Source organism: Patella vulgata, chromosome 5 (genome assembly GCF_932274485.2).
Source record: "Patella vulgata chromosome 5, xgPatVulg1.2, whole genome shotgun sequence".
Taxonomy (NCBI): domain Eukaryota; kingdom Metazoa; phylum Mollusca; class Gastropoda; family Patellidae; genus Patella; species Patella vulgata.
This window is the reverse complement of record NC_065883.2, coordinates 52945505-52959727: the sequence shown is the minus strand read 5'-3', so window position 1 is coordinate 52959727 and position 14223 is coordinate 52945505. Positions and strand designations below refer to the sequence as shown.

At 36.3% G+C, this 14223-nt stretch overlaps 1 protein-coding gene across 1 annotated transcript in view; it reads left to right on the top strand.

The window, feature by feature from the left end:
• Window positions 1-10493, top strand: part of LOC126820731 (uncharacterized) — a 62747-nt gene extending 52254 nt beyond the window's left edge. The window contains exons 50-57 of the mRNA XM_050548823.2: window positions 1865-1993; window positions 2587-2715; window positions 3188-3316; window positions 4675-4803; window positions 5067-5203; window positions 6096-6186; window positions 6492-6646; window positions 10312-10493. Of these exons, the coding sequence (XP_050404780.1) occupies window positions 1865-1993; window positions 2587-2715; window positions 3188-3316; window positions 4675-4803; window positions 5067-5203; window positions 6096-6186; window positions 6492-6646; window positions 10312-10464 (1052 nt within the window). The 3' untranslated portion in view covers window positions 10465-10493. The remainder of the gene's footprint in view (window positions 1-1864; window positions 1994-2586; window positions 2716-3187; window positions 3317-4674; window positions 4804-5066; window positions 5204-6095; window positions 6187-6491; window positions 6647-10311) is intronic.
• The last annotated feature ends 3730 nt before the right edge of the window (window positions 10494-14223 follow it).

The window sequence follows — 14223 nt, the reverse complement described above, 5'->3', positions numbered from 1 at the left end:
CATATTATTAATATACTCAGCCGAATTAAAAACTTGACACTCAGGATTTTTGGGACTAGATTTTTAATATTTGGTTTAAGGCAACTATTTTAGTGTTATGTTGTGCACAGACGACCTTGACATCAACAGAAAGCAAGAATACGTCTCGCCGAAGGTCCTTGACATTGATAACGTTCGTGATGTCACAGTACCCCCAAAATGAAATTCACAGACTTGGAGAACAATGGGAATAAAGTGTTTAGTAACGGTTGTGGCCTCCTCTAGCGTCTCGTACTGCCACACAACGTCTCCTCATGGATCTCAGAACATTAGTAAACACTACCCGAGGAAGACGTCGCCACTGCTCAGCAAGAGCATGTTGAAGGTCCTGCAACGTCAGTGGTGGATTCACTTGCTGACGAACAGGTCGACCCAGTTCGTCCCAGATGTGTTCAATAGGATTAAGGTCGGGGCTAAGCGACGGCCAATCCAGGACTTGGACACCGGCATTTCTTTAAAAATTCTGGGTAGCAATTGCTGTATGGGGTCAAGCATTGTCTTGTTGAAACGTTAGTCCAGGCCCATGTCTCTGCATAAACGGAAGAAAAAAAAGGTTGCAAAATCTGATCCCTGTACTGGACAGCATTTAAGTTCCCTTGGACAACAACAAGAGGAGAACGTGCATGTGCACAAAAAGAACCCCAAACCATGATGCTGCCGCCTCCAAATCGGTCAACTTCTCTGACGCATACTTGAGCGTAACGTTCACCTCGTCTGCGGTACACTCGGACCCTGCCATCGGCAAATCTCAAAGTGAATCGAGATTCGTCACTAAAGACAACCGAATTCCACTGGTTTTGAGTAAATCTTATGTGTCTTGTGGCCCACACAAGTCGGTTACGGCGATGAAGACGTGTCAATATTGGTCCATTTCGAACAGTTTGTGCAGTTACCCTTCCACCAAACATCTCTCTACTTGTGGAGGTTGCAGTGACAAATCTGTTTCTAAGATGACGTAATCATATTGCTTGATCTACCTGGAGTGACGTCACACGTGGCGCTCCCGCCTTTGGGCGGTCGGCAATAGTTCCAGTTTGAAGCACTCTCATTCTAAGATTAATTATTGTCTGGTGTGAACAATTAAAGGCTCTTGCAACAGTGACCACAGACTGACCTGCATAGAGCCTACCTATAGCACGTAGACGTTCTACATTTGAAAGGTGCAGCATTTTCTAACAAAGATGAAAATAACAATTTTAATTTGTTTTTCCAGTTCAAGTTACGTGTGCATGTTCAGTTTAAGCAAACTTGCATCGATTGACCTCACGAGTTTGTGTTTGCACGTGTTTTTCAGGTTTTTCATCTTTATATGCTCAAAAGTCACGTGATCCACGTGACTTTACAATTTTATGAAATTAAAGGCTTCTTACTACTTACTATCGTTAGAAACACTTTAAAATTTATTTGACTTACCAGAAAAAAAAATTTTGTTGAAATTCATCAGTGTCAAGTTTTTAATTTGGTTGAGTATATATTGATAGCGTAATCCAGCAGAACAATAGTCAATTAAGGCTACTTACCCTGTATTACAATATCAGTAATAAAACAGTTGACATTAATTTATATTAGACAGAGTGAATAACCTATTTTTGTTTTCAGATTTCTTTTAAATACCAATCGAGTTGCAGGGGTGAGACCGAGGTTCAAAACCAAGTCACAATTTTGAATTTCTTAACACTATGACAATGTATACCACATCTTCTTTCAATTAGGAGTTTCAGAAATTATTTGAAGAAATAAGCATGATTACTATCAGCATCAGACATTCACAGAAAATCACATTAGAGAATTATAATGATCAACTATCTGATAATGTGTTTTTCAGCATGTCCTGTAGGAAGCTGGGGTAAAGACTGTACACAGACATGTTCATGTAATAATAAAGGTATCTGTGATCATGTGACTGGTAGATGTGATTGTCTACCAGGTTATACAAATACAACATGTGATACACGTAAGTATTACATAGTTTACCAGATTATACTAATACAACATGTGATACACCTAAGTTTTACATAGTTTATCAGATTATACTAATACAACATGTGATACACCTAAGGTTTACATAGTTTACCAAGTTATGCTAATACAGCATGTGATACACCTAAGTTTTACATAGTTTACCAGGTTATACTAATACAAAATGTGATACACCTAAGTTTTACATAGTTTACCGGTTTATACTAACACAACATGTGATACAAATTGGAGAAATAGATGGACAGATATAGAAGCTATAAGAGATGTACTGAGCATATTCTGTAAAAATAAATACAAGATATAAAAATGATCTATATTTTTAACTTGCACTATAATCCAGCTCATTTGATACACCCATGGTGACTCTGCTGGTGACCATTGATCCCAGTAGTTTCAGCTTCTGGAATCCAATTCCAAATTATAGTCCAGTAGTTATAGATATCATGCATGAGGCAGGATATTCTTATCATTCTAAAACAGCTGATACCACCTCTCATACAAAGATTTCACATAGTTACTGATTTTTGTATATTTTCTTACAATTGTTTTAATTTTTTGGTATATTAGAATGTGATCAGGATGTTTTGTGGGGTAAGAATTGTCTCAACCCATGTAATTGTAATGGTCACCATTGTGATCATAGAAATGGTCTCTGTGAATGTCCAGCAGGAAAGAAAGGAAATCATTGTGAACAAGGTCAGTAATAGTGTGAAATTTTATAATAAACTAGCAATCTTATTAAAATAATTAGACCTTTATTTCAGTATGATTCAATTATGTGTGGTCCACACTCCACACTTTAACGACTCTGTGTTATCTTTGAAGTCTAGCTAAAGCCAGTATGATTGGTTTAAAACATATTTGTCCAAGACTCTGTGTCTCTTGATTGGCTAAATGAGAGGTCATCTGAAGTCAGTTAAACACAGACCTAGATGTTGTTCTACTGTATAGTTGTATAAAGGTAAACTTAATGAAATCGACTTATAAATAGGACAATTATAATTTCCCTATTGATAATGCCCTATTCATTTGCATTCATATTTATATATTTGTCAATCCAACCAGTAGGCCATGTACATTTTTGTGAGTACTTTCTGGACATTTTCTTAGTGGAAAATGCCTCTTTAAACAATGTCACTAATATAATTTATTCAATTTTTTATTTCAGATTGTGAATCTAATTATTTTGGTTTCCAGTGTTCACAAGTATGTCAGTGTAAGAATGGTGCTAAATGTGATGCTAAATCTGGTGAATGTGAATGTCCTAATGGAGTTACTGGCAAAATTTGTGATCAAGGTAAGTTCATAACCAACACATTTTCAGATGGATGAATATATAGGTTCATTCTTACAAATATGTAGACTATTTACAGTCCCTGTATCTCTTTTTCCAAAAATCTTTTAGAGGTGATAGTGTTTACAGATTCTTTTCAAATTTGGTTTGAAGCAATGTGTTCATGAGATAACAAAACCTATCAATAGTCAGACTCCATGACCTTCGGTGCCGGAATTATGTCCCCTTAGAAGCAAGAGTTTTTAGAAGATTCTTTTCAAATTTGGTGTGATTATTGTCATGAGAGGACAAACCATATCAAACTCCAGTGTTCTTCAACATTCTACAACTTTTCATTACCTCCCTTTGCCAAAATAACAGATTTGGACAATCTTTTTAAAAAATTTTTAAGCATTAGGACTGTGAGAATACCACTATTGGTTTTCAAATCTTGTGTGAAACTTTGTTGACTGTTAGCATTTTTGGGATTTTCTGTTCCAGAAATATATTATGTATCTGGAAAAGCTTGCGAATACTAGAAATTAGATTTCTTGAAGTATTACTTTTGAGTGAAATGGTGTTGAGACATAGCTGCACTGTGTGGGCGTATTTCCACGCTTTGCATGACTATCTTTAATTTGAAATATATGGCAGACCATGATCCTTTCCATGCTCAGGGCCTCTAGAAGTCTTAATCCCGCAGTCACTGACCCTGAAAACATGTAAGCCACTCCTCAAAATGCAGCTAGTGGGCATATATTTTGGTGTATTATTGTTCCAGGACAAGATTCGAAACTTGTTCAAGAGGTCTTTATTACAGTTGACACTATATACACATCAACCTATTATAGCAGTATTGCTTTTTGCTAATTATACATTTTTTGGTTGAATAATGTTTGTTACCATGAAAACAAATTTGATAAAAAAGGGGGGACGGGGTGAAAGAAAAAAGCAGCAAGTGCACACAAATGCCAAATATAAAATCAGACTGTCAAATAAATATGTTAATCTATTTTACTAAAGATACATTATGGAAGATTAGATAAAGAGCTGGTAGTTCTCACTATAATAGTTAAAAGCTAGATAATGTAATGGGAATTTGCTGAAATTTACAGTCAAATTGATCCACATTGAATCGAGAATTTAGCCATTGAATGAGCGTTGGGCTGCAGATAGGATTGTAATCCAGTAAATATCGTAGGCTAGCGATGACATCGAGAGTTGATTATGGTCTGGATAAGTTAATTAACGTCTAATAATTTAGATAACATTTCAGGCCTAATTAAGAAAGACCTGCAATAGGCAGATTTAGCTCTTGCATAATGTATGTTTAATATGACCAACCACCAAAATAATACAAGTTTTTTTATTGATGGGTGTAGCATGTCCTACTGGTAGGTATGGTGAAGGCTGTAAATTAACCTGTAGTTGTGCAAATGGAGCAGCTTGTAATCAGGCGACCGGAGCATGTTCATGTACTGCTGGTTTTATGGGCACCTTTTGTAATATAAGTAAGTAATAATGTAGTTTCACTTTGCATTATCATGGTATCATTATTTGACCTTCATTATCAAGATTCTTGCCTAAATTCAAATAACAATAATCTGTGCATATTTAATTAGCCTACTAAACCCAATAACTTTACTTCAAGTGAGTGGATATAGTTGTTTGAATGGAAGTGTTATTTGACACTATTTTTCTCTGTTTCCCATGGAATATTTCTTACTCTAGACATACATGGAATGATTATATCATTTCTTTTATATTTCTATAGGTTGTAGTAATGGGCGATGGGGTGAGAATTGTGCAAGCAGATGTTCATCATCATGCCCAGTTGGTTGTTTATCTGATACTGGTGATTGTAAATGTCAGGTCTGGTCATGTTTAAATGGTGGTACTTGTGGTCAAGATGTAAGTTAAGCAAACCAGTGGCATGGCGTGGGGGGAGACTCCGGTGTGCTTGTTGTGACGGAAAGTTCGTAGGGGGCGCATAATTGCAAAAAAAGTAAAAAGTTGTAATAATTAATAAACTATAGCTAACCCTCCCCTTCAAATCTAATTAATGATACAAAGAAATTTCAAACAGTTTTTCTACATAATGGGACAAATAAACTTTGTCACTTAACATTTTTGCTGTGATCATTGCTTTGCTGACGGTGTAACAATTTATTATTCCACATTCTTCTGTTTCAACTATGTAACTTATATATATTTCCACGCAAATGAATGTAAATGAGAGATGCACTTAAATCTTTCAATTTTAAATGTAAAAACATCTGATGTTGACTATAATGTGAGAATGATGTTGTCATGATTATGTTAAAGCACCACAGATTAATTATCTCAAAACACAAGAAATGAATTGGATAGAATGAGATTGTTTTAAATAATGATTTTATGGTGCAGGCTTGGGGTATAGAATGTGACCTTTAACAGCTAGGGTCAGTACAACTATGGGTACAGTTCTCTGGAAAACTCAAGATAAATGTATTTGGAATTTCTAGGTTGATTCACCATATCTGATTGACTGATTCGGCATATTTGAAGCCAGACTTTAGTGCAGAAAAGTAGGACGTTAAACCACATTTCAATTCATTTACAAATCCAGGCAGACATATGCAGCATATTAGACGGAACAGAATCAGTGGTTGAAAGCACAAACTTCCAAAATAGTGTGGCAACTGTAAAGTCTGTTTCTTGTATTGTAATAGTTGATGGATATAATGAACCATTGTACTTGAGGGATATATTTATTCGCTTCTTCTAGATTTCAAATATTTTTTATGGTTGATTGTATTCGTAGGGACGATGTCAGTGTGTAGATAGATTTAAAGATATGTATTGTTCTACACCCGTTAGTGGTAGAGATATACAAAGTACATCAAATGATTTTAGTAAGTACATGTTTTAAATTTAGAATAAGTATCAACTCATAAATAATTCAGTTCACGATAATTATTTTATATTATCTTAATTAGCCCTGTTCAATAAATATTGCTTTCTAACCTTTTGAAAACCAGATCAGGTCAGTGGGCCTGGTTGTTTCTATTACTTCCTGTATCAATTTTTGCTAACGTACAAGTCAAAGTTTTTTTAGTCCATCTCCATAGAAACATTGTACAACTGTATTTACCAAAACTCACTAAATTGAACAGGCTAAGGGGATATTAATACATATATGGCTAATGTTTATTTGTAGGCTTTTCTTTGAGTGGTGGTGCGATAGCAGGTATATCTATTGGTATTGTTGTGGCTATTGTATTAGTAGTGGTTTTGACAGCTTTTATAATGAAAAGGAAATTCATGGCCACAGCTGGTGCTGGACAGCAAGTGAAATATGACGGAACACATCAGGTACATCTTTTTTTTATTGGCTTCTCCTTAATATTTTATATTTATATGTTCTGATGTTTGCAAAAAAATAATCTTTTTGGTATGGTATTGATTATTTCCCATGTTATTGCTTATTCGAAGAAAGCATGAGATTATTAAAATGGGTCTGTCCGTCTGTCATTCTTTTTGGGACACAATAATTTTAACTCTCCTCCTAATTGAGCTAGAATGTTCAAACTTGATGGAGTTCGAAGATTGGCATTTCTGCTTAGTGTAAGCAGAGATTAGCAATTTGATTGGTTGATACTTTGGGACATGATAACTTTAGTTCTAATTCAGTGAGAGTGATGAAACTTGGTGTATAGTTTCAATCAGTACCTTGACTATAAGTTTGATTATGAGCATTTTCTGCTCAGGGTTAGCAGAGATCAGTGGCGGCGCCAGCCGTCGGTGATTGGAGGGGCAAAGCTGGGGCAAAGTCCAAGGTTAAGGGGGCAAAGACATGAGCTTTAACTAGGGGTAGGGGGCCTCCCCCAGAAAGTTTTGAAAAACAGGTTGCCGGAAATGCAGTCTGGCAGTATTTCAGGCATTGCTCGATGAGGTAAAGTGTCAAACGAACAGACTTGCGAATCCCGACGAAGCCCACTCAAGAGCGTCAAAGTAGGGAGTCCTTCCCCAGAAAATTTTGAAAAATAGACTGCCGGAAATGCTGTCTTACAGTATTCTGTCAGGCACCGATCGTCGAGAGAAATAGATCTGACCAGATACCGTCCGTCGCCTGATTACTAGTTTATCCGACTAGAGAACAAAATGTCAAACGAACGGACTTGCGAACCTCAACGAATTCCCCTTGTGAGCGCCAAAGTAGCGAGTCCATTGGGGACCTCGCCAAGAAAATTGTGAAAAATAGACTGTCCGAAATGCTCTACAACATGCAAGTTTATGACTGAGTGGGGATGTGGGATTTATTCACCGTAGAAGGTATTGATTACCGAAACGTATCCCAAATACTTTTTTTTTTTTTCTAAAATTATTGGGGGGGGGGGGGCAAACAGAGGGCAGACACTGGGCCAGAGATATAAACAATTTGATTGGCTAAGACTTTGCAAAGCAATAACTCTCCTTCTAATTGAGGTAGAATGTTGAAACTTGAAGTAGATGTTCATTAGTATAGGTGTATGTCTTGACAGAGTTCAATGATTAACATTTCCCTCTAAAGCTAAGCAGAGCTAAACACAGGGCTGTAACTAGCTCAGACAGAGCAACAAGGGGGGCGGGAAGTTTTCTCAGGGGTGCTGTAATATTGACGGACAATGTATATCTATTTTTTTTATGGCTGAAAATCTTTTCACGGGGGGGGCGAAAATTTTTGCAAAGAAGCCCGTCCACCCCACGCCTAGTTATGGGCATTACTAAACAATTTCATTGGTCGATGCTTTGGGACAAGATAACTTTGATGGAGAGTGATGAGAGTGTATAGTTTCAATACCAGGTACTTCAAAAGCCTAACTGAGTTTGATTGTGAATATTTTATGCTAAGACTAAGTACACAGGCACTTGAAGGGATTAAAATAAAACTTCTTACCACCGCTTGACTATAAGCAGTAGCAAGAAGTTTTATTTTAATCCCTTCAAGTGCCTGTGACTAAGTATGGATAATCATTTTGATTGCTCAATACTTTTGGAAAAGATAAATGTACAATTCATCAATATTTGTCACTGTTGGCTTGTTTTGTATATTACCGGTTAATTCGCATGGTATAGGTTATTTGGTATGGGGGTTGTTTTGCATGGTGTCAGTTATTTTTTATATTTTGATTTGCATTGGGGGCGGGGGATGGAAAACTGAATGGTTAGCCATGTGCTCGCTGTATAATAAGGTCTGTCATTGAGTCAACTGGCGTACGTGGTTTCGATTCCCCGGTTGTACGTGACAAGGAGTAGGGTCGCCTGTCCAAAATGGTGGGTTTACTCCAGTTTCCTCCCCCTGCTAAAGAAGCGCAAGCAAATTGTTAAATAAAATTGAACCATATGTTAGCCCCGAAATGACCTAGTTTGTGTCGAGTGGACGTTAAACCCCATTTCTCTCTCTCTCTGTTTTGCATGGTATCGGATTGGACTGGAACAATTATTTGGTATGTCGGTTGTTTGACATTGTTTCATTCCGATGGGTTAAATCAGCCACCTTAGTAGGCCATATTACTATTAGACCACTTTGAAGTTGCTATATTCACTGATGGGCCGTAATAGCACAGCTCTCAAATTTTCTTGGCTAGGTCCCTCCACGGTTATTTGGATATGTATATTTGTCGATTCACAGAAGAATGTAATAATGATAATAATAAAATTGATATAAAAAGATAGGTTGCCAGGCAACAAAACATACGCCCACAGCAGTTAAATTGCCAGGGCAATTGACTTGGGTTGTCGCATATTTGTCCCCCGCCTTTCGAAGAAACCTCTTTAGAATGAGTCTGTCAAGAACATACTCTTTATACAGTTACCAAATATCCAGTACCTCACTATATAACTAGTGACCTAAATCTAAATATAGCTTTTATTAGTCTCGATTATTTAGGCGTCTACAAGCTATACATAAAACAATACTAACAAAATGAAACTAATTTTGACACACTTCTTTACCTCACTAATGTAAACAATATAATTTATATCAATTTCAAAACAACCAGATGATAAATGTAGCCTGTAGAGTGTTAACAAGAAATTGTGGACGATGGACAGGGGTGACGGCAAAACAAAGTCATAGTATCACAAAACCATCTTTTATGGCATCTATTAAGTTTCATAAGTGTAAAAACATACTTCCTCAGAAAACAACTAAAAGATGGTTTTGTGATACCCATGACTTTGTTTTAACCACTCCTACTACCGGTGTCATCACATCAAGTTCATTATGACTTGGCAATCTGTTTCACAGAGAATTACGGGTCTAGTAATATCTCTGTCAAAGATGACTGCCTTAACACGTGCCGTCACAGCACGCGGCGTCAGTCATTGGCTGAATTGCGTGTGCATTGTTTACATAAGACGTTACTGCTTCGGACAGAATGCTGCCTTTTAGTCATTTTAATACCCATTTACACTAATTAAATAGGAAATAATTTTTACCAACAAATACTTAAAAAACATGTTTTAGAATTTAATTTGTCACAGGAAAAAAGTTAATATTTCTGGCTCATTAAGTCGCATCGATGTCATCCTTATCAGTGATTGTAGCGGCCTAGCGTAAATTAACTGCTGATCACCCCCCCCCCTCCTTTAACGGAACGGAGGGACTGACAAGGGCAGCTGTCTAGTCATTCGGATGAGACGAAAAACCGAGGTCACGTGTACAAATTGGCGTACACGTAAAAGATCCCTTGACAGTTGGAATTCGATATAAGAGTAGGCCGTAGTGCCGCTGTCCGGGCAAAATTTCCCTCATAGCGTATGCCCGTCTTCATTAGCCCAGTTCGGAGCAAAACAGTAGGATGTTAAACCCCATTTCATTTCATTTCATTTCCTTTAACGGAAAAGAAATTCCAGGCTGTTTTGCACTAACAGAACTGTTTTAGATGTTTATTTATCATGTTACCACCACGGCATTAGCAACTATGTTGACTTTGCCAAGAATAATTTTGATCCATGCTAGATAACTAAACTCTTTTTCAATTGCATTATCTTAGGTGGAGATAGATTCTGGTTTACCTGTACAATCAAGAAATAGTGAAGATTATAGGAGTGGCAGGGGTTTTGTTAACCCTTTAACTGTGGATGACGAAGTTGCTAGTTACACTGAACTAGCAAGCAAACCAGTATTTAACTCCAGTGATTCATAATACATGTCTTTATAATATTTACCTATATATTACCATTATAATAATTTATGTATAGTTATTTAATAAATTTATCATAATTTTGGTTGTCGTAATAGAAAATTAAAGATGTCTACCTATAGATAGGTACTGACAGGTATCATCCACTTATAGATAGGTACTGACAGGTATCATCCACTTATAGGTAGGTACTGGATGACCAGTATCATAATAATCAAATCTCTAGACCTCCATTCAAACACTGCACTAAATTCCTGTGACAGACATTTTACATCAGTTTTTTTCCAACTTGCTTTGGGATCAATATCTTCCAAAAGCAAGAACTATGTGTAGCCACAGCCTTTATCAAATATAATGGGCCTTTGCATAACGGCACCTTTGCCTTAATACTGGCCATATAAAATATATATTCTGATGAGTTTGGTGTATCAACTTCATGGGTTATGATGAATTGGAACACAAGAGCATAAAACCCATACCAAGAACTAATGGTGCACTATTTAAAGATTTTAGACACCAGACCTTGTGTTTTCCAAAGAATTTAAGCCCATGCAAGGAATGAAACAAGGATGCACTCTACTGTTTCAACCCCAAAACTGCTTGTTTCTCTTCAGTCAAATATAGGTGCCCTCTGACGGATCATACTTGTTGATCACTCTTCACGATTTGTCTTTCAGTAGAAATCAAATTCTGCTTCCTGTATATTTCCTTAGCAATACCACTAGCCAATAAAGATGGACAACCTACTTCAGTTAAATCAAAACAACCTTACTGAATGTTATAACTTTATCACTGGTCAAAAGTAGTCATAACACAATTGTCCCGCTGTTAGACTTTTGCTAGAATTTTTGCTCTTTAAATTAAGGATAGCATTATATTGTATTAATTAATATCTCTGGCAAGTTAGTATATTTGTACTTAAATCAAGTTAGCGAATGAGTGACAGATGGTTACATAAAAAAGAGTTATAATTTGGTAAACATTTGCTGGTTTTGTGGGAATAAAAATATCATGTATTACACGTGATAGGAAATTTACGATTGCATCATTCAGCTTGTTTAACCAATCTCTATACCTATTTACATCATAATTGACCAATTAGATAATTGAAGTTCCAAAACCCAAAGCTACTTGATTCCAGAAGGGAAAAAGCAATTTCTATTAGCAGACTCGCTTTCTGGCTGGATGAGGTTTGAGAGAATGACCTTATTCTATTATGCATTGTACCATATGTAAGCAGCTATGATACAAAACTATCATACTTGTGAGAATTCGCTAGACAGCAGCTTGATTCCAGAAGGGAAAAGAGGTAGCAATTTCTATCAGCAGACTCGCCAAACGAGTCTGACTGGATGAGGTTTGTTAGACTGACTTTATTCTATTTGGTGCACGTGACTAAAAGATCGAGTACCATGGAAGAAATTTGGAAGAAGAATACATATTCTATTTAAAATTGGTGCCGTACCAGTGCCGTACCTCAGTTTCGACTTTTAGGGTAAGCAGCAAATTTGGAAGTAGAAAACCCGTACAAACCAGCAACAGGAAAAAATCTGGTGGAAAAAAATATTGGTGGAAGAACATTTTTTTTTTGTGGAAATATTCCCAGAATTGGGTAAATACATTTTTTTCGGGAAATGCAACTGTATAGAGAATAAAATATAGTCATAATTTATAAACAATATAATATCATTAGTTAGGTATGCGTATTATCAGGTTAACATGACCTGCAGTAATAAATTGAAATTAAAGAGGTTATAAGGGGTAGGTTAAAAAAATTTGTTATAACTAAGGAATAATAATAAGGAACGGAATAGGGAATAAAATAAGGAATTAATGTTGTCTCCAGGTTCAGTGGAATGGCATAGATCAAAATAGAAGTATGCGTGCTTAACTCATAATCTGTTGTGACTGGGTTTTTTTTGTACTGAATCCGTTGTTTCGATATGTTCAGCTAAGTAAAGCTAATATAATTTTGAGGCTCTAGTCCAAGTTTCAAAATAATGGTTTTAGTCGAGTTAGACTAAATTAGGTATCGGTAGTTTAACTTTTGAATAAAAGTTTAGATGCTAAAAATACGTGTTTTGTGTTGGTTCGTGTAGTGTCTAGATAAGTACAGCTAGTATAATTTTGAGACTCTTAGTTCAAGTTTCAAATTTATGGTTTTAGTCCATTAAAGACTAAATTGGGTAATTTAGCTTTTGATTAAAGGTTGGATTGCTATTATTTGTGTTTTGTGTCGTCCATATGTGGTTAGTTAAGTAGAACTAAGTTTTAAAATTATGGTAATTTAACTTTTGAATAAAAAGGTGGGTTGTGTTAAAATCCCAGTTATGTAAATCTAGGGGTGTAGGTATAGTTTTTCCTGGAGAAAAAAAAACAAACTAAAATTAACGGCTCGTTAAATTGTGAGATTATCGCAGTCATTAATACGAGGTTAAGGTAAGAATAAGACACTTTTTAGAATAGTGGGAGATTATACGGTAAATTTTATCCGTATATATATAATTTTCTGTAATTAAATTTTGCTTTAGAAACGTAATATAAACGTTAAATATATATTTGCTAAATGCTATTTTGTATCATTAATTAAATTTTGCTTTAAATTGTTCACGCGAGGTGATTAAGAATGTGTAATTTGACATGTCACATTGTACTGTTTCGTCTGGTTATCGGAGGGCCTGACAAGGACAGCTGTCTAGTCCTTCGGATGAGACGAAAATCCGAGGTCCCGTGTATACATTAGAATGCACGTAAAAGATCCCTTGGCAGTTGGAATTCGATATAAGAGTAGGCGATAGTGCCGCTGCCCGGGCAAAATTTCCCTCATAGCACACTGTATGGCGTATGCCCGTCTTCATTAGCCCAGCATAGGAGCAGAACAGTGGGACGTTAAAACCCATTTCATTTCATTTCATTTCGTCTGGTTATTATAAACAATAGTTTTCACACTGTGTTAAATTTGATGTGTGTGAAGTCACGTGATTTCAGTGGCGCGTTGAATGAAATTATGTGGTAATGAAAAGCTAGGCATGTCATGTTGATATAAATATAGACTGTGTTCCCGGTGAATGAACTACAGTCGTTTGCTTGGGATATTATTCTATGTAATAATGGGCCTGCTTGATTTGTACAAGGCGTACGCCGGTCAGGTTACCGTATCAGAGCAAATCAAGAGACTCGGCTGATAATAAATTTGGCGTCGGATAATATTATAATATTAAACCGGTAACATGACATGTGTTAATAACGATAGGTTGCCAGGCAACGAAACATACGCCCACAGCAGCTAAAGCATCCGTGCAGTCAACAAGAGATGTCGCATATTTTTACTTTTTTCGGTCGTGAAACATTTATAATACAATAAAATCTGATTAAAAGTAACAACTCATTAAGTAATTATCATGTTCTGTCACATGCTAACGTTTAGAATACGAAACATTTAATATCATGGATTTAGCTGTTCAGTTATCAAAATTCATTGAAAAATATACTTGTTCGTCTCAAGACCTTAAACTCTGTGTATCAATCTGAAGTCAATCGGATGATAAATTTGGCCATAACGCTGGCGGTAATTATCGCTGAAAATCAATAGGCTTCTTCGTCTCATGACCTTAAACACTGTATATAAATTTAAAGTCAATCGGATGTTAGCTTTGGCCTCTAGAGCGTCCACAAGCAATTGTAGAAGTCGGACCGATGGATGGACGGACGGACGGGGGCGACGACAATATACGACCACATTTCAATGTGGGCGTGTAAAAA